Raw genomic sequence first — 8,015 nt, forward strand, 5'->3', positions numbered from 1 at the left:
TTTATATGAGATATTTAAATATAAAATTATAACATAGTTGAAAAAAATTACATTTTTTTAATGATCTTGGGGTTCATTATTTAAATGATTCGATACATTTTAATAAGTTGTAAGAAAAAAAATATATACCAAACAAAGCACATGTCTATATATAATAACCATGCTTTATTCAAAAACACAGAGAAACATACTCACACATAGAAATTTAAGTATACGAAAGAGAACAATAAGTTTCATAAACATCACAACTCTGGAAATCAGTTCATATTACATACCAAAATAGATCTGTTGACAACATACTTTACCAATTTTCCAACTACTTAACACAACTATGCAAACTTCTGACAATTCTTTACAGACTTGGAATTATATTATATATATATATATATATATTGTAATGAAACTAATGATTAGCCACTACACTCATCCATCCTTTCAACAGCCTCGATAGTATTTTCACATTGTCCAAAGGCACTCCGAAGCTCTTCCCTAATAGTGAGAGACTGATGATTCCCAAATAAATTGGAACCTTGTGGGGACGAAATTCTTGCATGAAAATCATGGTTAACCGTCTACAGAGAACACAACAAAATATAAGAATAAGGAATGTAGAAGCCAAAAAAAATGAGATGAGAAAGAAATTAGGTATGATCAAACTTTAAAGACTAATAAAACAAATATTAAACAAATAAAGAAAGAAAATTTAAGCGATATACATGTATGCATAGATGTATTACTATTTACATAGTTTACTAAGAGATAAAGAATCAAAGTCTATTAGGTCAAGAAATACCCAACAATTCCAGTTGAGAATAGAAATCGATGAAGCCTGACCCACTGGAGGATTTGAGCTCGACGAACATTGAATGCTTGCATTGGACTGAAACTGAACAGGATTCTTAAATTCAAAAGGAAAATGAGGAACAAAGGGATCCAGATCAAATTTCTAAATCGAACAAGAGAGGAATAGCATCAGTAACCCTTAACACATGACACATGGAAAACACAAAACAATATAAGCCAATTCAGGTTGACCTGATTAGAAACAAAGTGGACTAACTCAACATCAGATTCACAAAATAATCTTATCACCTGCTGTTGATTATCATGGGTGGAGTCCTCCAAAAACTTTACGATATCAATATCATCACATATTGCACGAACAATGTGAAGAGATGTATTCAATTTATATCCAACGGGTCTAGTATCCACTATGAAGACAATCTTCTTGTTCATTAACTGAGAAATGATGCTATTCAGAATAGTGTAATCATCCGTTGACTAAGAAAAAAAGAAAGAAAAGGTCCATTTGTAAAATTCACATACCTGAACCGTAAATACTAAATAGAAAAGAAGGACAATTAAATGAAATTTAAACCAAAATGATTACCTGGGGGGAATTTCTTTCGTCTATCAAAAAGTCTGAACAACTCTTTTTGAGTATTTGCATCACCTCATCATCCTGAAGTATGAAAATATTGCTACCATTTGAATGGAAAACAATAATTTTGATGCGATACCTAAATAAAGTAAACAAAAGAATGATATACACTGAGAAACATGTGCAGAAGATGCAATAAAGGAAATAGAAAATTGATACCAACAACTCTGGGAGATAAAATAGATACCTTCGTATGGCATCAATACACTCAACTCTACATAGATAACAATAAAACACATTCCCAACATGACAAACGGCTGCATTACACAAACAGCAGTAGTACCACCATTTTTGGTGTTTCAACACATCAATAATCTCACCGATCAAAAAACAAATCTGATCCTGTAGACAAACAGTAATTCGTATATTATCATACTTGTTTTTATCATACTACACATGCTAAAACACAGTTGACATGGTTGAAAACATAAACATAAATACTAACATTTTTTAATGTGGAAGCATATATTTTAGCACAAAGAATGTCAGCAAGCATCTCTTTAATGGTATGCACTTGTATTGGAACACCAGAGATGACTTGGTTGTCATCATTTCCAAGCTGTCCATACTGAGAGAAGTCTTCAAATATTGGACTAAAGGCTGAATCAGAACTAACATCCTTAAAATTTGAAAGGAAAACATGAATTATAAAACGGAACTAACTTTTTAAAGTATGAGGCAAAATCATGTTGGCATGTAAAGGACATCATTTAAAATAATAGCCTAAGAATTAGAAACTACGGATCAACAAAGTAGATCTAAAAATGATTCCTCCACTTCATATATAACATAAAGAAAGAGTTCTCACCTTGATGAACTGATCAACCTGAAGTTTGTTGAAAAAACGTGCATCACTAATGACATTGATGACTTTAAAGGTACCGCAATAACCAGGAGTGTTAATCCTCTTTGCTTGAACTTTGAAAACAATCTCTTTCCCAATGAGTTGATGAAAAAACTGTGGACATTATTGGTGCTCAATTTTCTGTCATAGATATTGAAAAGTGATCACTAATTAATGGACGAAATTGAAGAATAAGAAATAATTATTGATAGAGTATACAACAATAAAATTTAAGAGCATAAACCATACATCCATTTCATCTTCTAACAACAAAAATACATCAGAACACATTCTCCCTAATAGCTTAGTGGCTGCACTGTCTAATAAGACAAACATTCCACAAGAAATCCTGTCTTCAACAAGTATCTTAATCCTGTAACTATAACCAAGAAAGTAAATATCAGATTTATCTATTTGTCAGTCTCACAAGAGGCTGATACATGAAGCTTACTTATATTATTGAATCAAAACAGATGAAAGAAAATTTCTAAATCATAATCTGGATTTACCTGATCATAAAATGCTGGACCTCTCTGCTGCACAGCTGACAATGAAACACATTATCATCACCTATAATTGGATGACCACAAACACAAGAAAAGACCCACCACTCTGGATCTTCAACAATCTCTTTAATTTTTCCAACCACAAAGAATTGTCCATCCTATTAAAACAAAAAATTTATGAATTGAATGGACAAAGCATGTCTACAATATGCAAAAATCAATTAACATCAGTACTTCTTACATAACACTAAAAGATGTTAAAAAACTAATAGTACACACCTCATTGTTTCCCTTAAGATTAGCAATAGTCCGTATTAGCTTCCAATCAAAAGATTCATCATTAATTAAGATACTAAATCCCCAATCTCATTACTATGGAGTCTACTGAAATGGTGGCTTGCAATATGGTATCTATGAAAAAAAGAAAATTAATATTAGGATAAAAGAATGAGAGAGAGAGAGAGAGAGAGAGAGAGAGAGAGAGAGAGAGAGAGAGAGTGAGTGAGTGAGTGATAGAGAGAGGCAGAAATTTTTAGTTCAGAGAGACAAAATTTAAGGAGAATTGAATCCAACTAACTGATTCAGAAAATTCACAGTTTTCTGCATATCAGGGTTGATTGAAACCCGAGAAATATTGATCACATTTTGGAGACTGACTTTATCTACAAATCACAGAAGACAATAAGAAGAAATTAATTCATAAAGAAAAAATTCATTGGTAAACAAAAATATATAAACAAATCAAACTGAGACATGTGTGCAACATGGACAACTTTTCACCTCCATTGACTTTGATCTTGAAAGATTGCAGAATAAAAACGGGTGGTCTCTGATACCTTTTCAAACTATTGATGTCTATAAGAGCAGAACAGTCACCAACAAGATTGCAGGGGATTTTCTTCCTGGGTAATGATTATAAGAAAGGAGCGACAACAATAGAATAATTCAACAGCAATAAAAAAACATGAAAAACAGGCATAACATAATTTAAAAAAAGGATGAAAAACAGAAAGGCAATGGATACCCATCAGCAAAACCTTCAAGGATGATAACTTTCAATATCTTTCCATTACACTCAACATCCGTTTTCCTTTTCAATCCGCACAGGACCCCAACAAAATCTGTTTAGTAAAATTATAGCAGAAAAGATTAAACCGTCAAATACAATACCACGAGACATTTCCTTGAGTTGTTATTAATCTCAATTTAAAGCACCTTTATACCGGGTCAAATTTGAAAAAGTAAAACTTACCTATTAAGTACTCATAATCAGTGCGCTTTTGAAGAATCTCGTCCATAGAAGTTAGACTTAAACCAGGATTACGTATGACTCTACTTGCAGCTGCAACAACAGAGGTACTACACTTGAAAAGGATGCAGAACCGATGTCTTGTAACCCTGACCAATCCACCATTAGGTATCACTTTGAAGTCAGAAATAATGAATACATCTTCTTCTTTTAACTGATGAATAAAAGTTGTGATAAAATTATCCTCAACAGTTGCTTGGACCTTGTGGTGCTGAAAATTAAAAAAGAGAAAAAAAATCATCTGAGCATTTCTAAATACACTACAAGAAAAACACCCATTCAAGTACACTTGAAAAGTGTAACCAAAAGTGAAAAAAAATGATGCCTTAGGCTACGGCTACGCTTTTTGGGCTACGTCTACGCTTTTTGAAGTGATTCCTATTCGGCCGTTGCCTATTCTCAAAGGCTACGCTTTTCTGCACCAAGGGCTACGCTTTTGGCGTTTGGGAATAGGGTACGCTTTTCAAGTGATGCTGTCCAGGACCAAAGGCTACGCTTTTCAGCTTCCAATTTTGCCAGAATAGACTACGCTTTTCAACGCTACTGCATCACCAGTAAAGCGTAGCCACATTGTATACCATAGCTACTTTTTATAAGTGTAGCCTTAGGTCCCTCATTTTTTTTGGGTATACTATAGCTACTGTGTATATAAGTTATAATAATTATACTTATAAATGCCTGGTAAGAGAAGTGGCGAATTACTACAAAGTTACGAGCTTCAAGAAATTCAAAGAAATAATACACTTATAATAAATTGCAAATCAGTATGTTCTTCTATTATCATTGAAATATCATCATGTTAAGGACATTTTTGTGTGTGTGTGTGTGTGGGGGGGGGACTATAAGCCAACTTGTTCAACTGTTGAGTTACTAACTTCAATCAGCTCTTGGTCAGGGCTCCTCGCCAATAAAGACACTTCCAGTCTTGCATCATTGTTGTCAGCTAGTTCAGCTTCAAAATCTGCATCAAATGCAACTGACAGAGGTGATTTCAAATTCAGAATGATATATTGAAATTGATATTATAAAGCAAAAGATAGATAGCCAGGTAAATCAATTATACAGCAAAATAATTAAGTTTTGTACCTGAACCATAGAGAGACAGCAGCTTTAGCTCCTTTAGGTAAAAATTTATAATCCTAGGATTTAAGAGCCACAAACCTGTTAAGTGCAATGCAGCCAGACGAATTGTACGAGGACTCTTTGTTCCTTCCTCAAGAAGATTTTGAACAAACTGTTTGCCAAGCATTAAAACTAATAGTCACTAGTTTCATGAAATAACATAGCAGAAGATCAGAAAGCTTGTTGAAGAGAATACAAACCCATTTCAGGGGTCCAGGTGCATTGCCTATTTGGTGCATTATTTCATCATTAAAAAACACAGGATGCAAAACAGATGACAAAAGAGCATCAATGGAAGAAAGTCTTCTCTTGTTGCAGCTTATATGCAGTATCCAAGAGGAACGGAACAAATTCCATATCAACTGATAAAAGATAGAAAGTCATTAGATCAGTGAACACTGCTTGTGAGATGCAGAGAAAATAAGCTCCCAATAAAAATACATGTCACTCCAATAAGCCATTATGAAGCAGAAATTGTGTGCTTTCATGCCGGTTAAAAAACAAAACAAAACCAAGTTCAAAGTAATGCAATGAAACACAACATGTCACATTTATCAGCCACATATATGCAAGGCCCTATGGGCAATCAAGCATATATGCAAGGATTGTAAGGAATTCCACATTTGGCATGGTGATTGTTAATTAACTTATATTTCAATGCAAGCTGATGTTCTTATCATTCAATATCAATGTTCAATATTTTACTAAGACGGCATCAGATTACATGGCTACACACATTGGCCATCTAAGATAAAAACCAGGGGATATGCCATCAATATAATATAAACAACATGAGTGTCATGCTCATGCATCCTTCATGCCATCAATGACATGCTCATGCATCATTCATGCCTTCAATTTCAAGCCAAAAGACTTTTGCATGAGGAGTCTATGCGAGATATGCATCTGCTTAGGCTTTAAGAAAAGTCAGTTCTTGATATCCTTGAAATCCTCACACAAGCTAAGACTTTGAGTTTCATGAGATCCCAAACCACGCAAATGAAAAGGCGGTGTGAAAAAAGGGGAAAACAGTGGGAAAAAACACAAAAACAGAAAGAGAAAAACAAAAAACACAATAACTGAAAATCTCACAAACCAGTCGTGGCTATCGTCGGGGAAAATCTTACAGCAGAAATAAAAAATGGTAATAACAACAAGGTGGTCTACAAGACTTGCAAGCGAAAAGCCAAAAACATCGACATACAATCCACTTTGGTTACATATAATGCACACAAACAATCATATATACAACAGGCTTAGTTGGACCAAATAAATACAAAACAGAAGAATCTATTGCCAATATCTGACCTGCGAAAGTGTCGTGCAGTTACGATCAGCAGTGGCAATGATTAGCAGCTGACATGTTTACGTGAATAAGTGTGAGTATCAAAATTGTTTAAGGTGGGAGTTAATGTCAAAAATAAAAACCAGACAAATTGATAAACATAAGGACACTATTCTATTCTTTATCAGAAGGTAAGATAAACATAAAAAATCACTAATCTAACAATACTCACTAATATGTTAAACCCATATTTCACAAATGGATGCAGGTCCACCAGATGAGTAAGAATTGACTGTGAGAGAGAGTAATCCAGCCGGCGAATGAGTAGCGGAAGGTGGATCAGATTGGAGAAAAGATTCAGGAGAAGATAGAGGGATAATGAATGGCATTACAATGGTGGTTGAAGGATTTGGTGCCGCAGTAGCAGCTAGACCTGCTGGTGCAACAGGTTCAGGAACAAGGACAGCATGACCAACCCGCTTGTTGCTTTTATGAGTAGATCCAAAACACCAATATAGGCTCTACCAGCTTCCCCAATCTGCAGTTAGTGAAGAAACAATTCTAAATCAAATGTAGAAGCAGGACCAAAACATTAACATGAAACAATACAAACTAACTAACCAATCAAGGAAACCAAGATATAGAAATTGGCGTAAATCCTCACCTGAAGGAGTTCAGTAATGCTCCTCTGCCTACTCCCAAGTCCCAATCCAATCAGGCCATTGCCACCACCTCCGCTGCCCCACTCCACTGCACCATTCCTCTGCTAAATTACAGTCTCCTCCTTCCCCTCAAACCCACCAGGTTGCACTGAGAATAAGGACCAATCATTTTGCATAAACATTTGCAGGTGAATAGTAAGTTAAAAATTAAAATTTTTACAATTAACCAAAATTTCAGTTTTAAAATTATTTTTTAACCAAAAGGGTACCAAAAATTTTCAATCAATCCTACTTGAAAGACATAAGATTCTGCAAAACCACTATTTTTCAAACACAACATAATGATCAGAGAAAATAAAGCTGTATACTTACATTTTTCAGCGAGAGCTTGTTGGGCAGTCCCTTGCAAAAGCCCAAAATACCCACAGTTGTTACAGCTTCCACCACCGCCTCCGCCGTTGTACCTACCACCACAGCTGTAGCAAGCACCATCATCACCGCCTCCTCCTCCTCTGTATCCACCACCACGTGCAATAACCGCAACCACCACTACCATCTTGAGCAAAAATCAGATTCAAAGGTTGAAGAAGGACTGCTGATGCTGTTGGATTCTGACCTCCCTGCACTCAAAGTGAATTTTCTGGAGCTACAGAACTCGAAATGGCACGCTTCTACTTGCGTTGGAAAGTAGACATCCAGGGCTTTCCAGAAATATATAATAGTCCATACTTTGGCCAAGAATAGACGACGCAAACTGGCGTTCAACGCCAGATCTCTGCCCAATTCTGGCGTCCAGCGCCAGAAAAGGATCCAAAACCAGAGTTGAACGCCCAAACTGGCACAAAT

At 35.3% G+C, this 8,015-nt stretch overlaps 1 protein-coding gene across 1 annotated transcript; it reads right to left on the reverse strand.

Moving 5' to 3' along the window:
• On the reverse strand, positions 3,344-5,195 carry LOC110269458. The gene is made up of 5 exons (XM_021117290.1): positions 5,187-5,195; positions 4,044-4,311; positions 3,816-3,912; positions 3,572-3,693; positions 3,344-3,453 (listed from the first exon to the last, which is right to left on the reverse strand). Exons 1-5 carry the CDS (start codon positions 5,193-5,195, stop codon positions 3,344-3,346), a joined length of 606 nt encoding a protein of 201 aa, XP_020972949.1.

Source organism: Arachis ipaensis, chromosome B03 (genome assembly GCF_000816755.2).
Source record: "Arachis ipaensis cultivar K30076 chromosome B03, Araip1.1, whole genome shotgun sequence".
Lineage (NCBI taxonomy): Eukaryota > Viridiplantae > Streptophyta > Magnoliopsida > Fabales > Fabaceae > Arachis > Arachis ipaensis.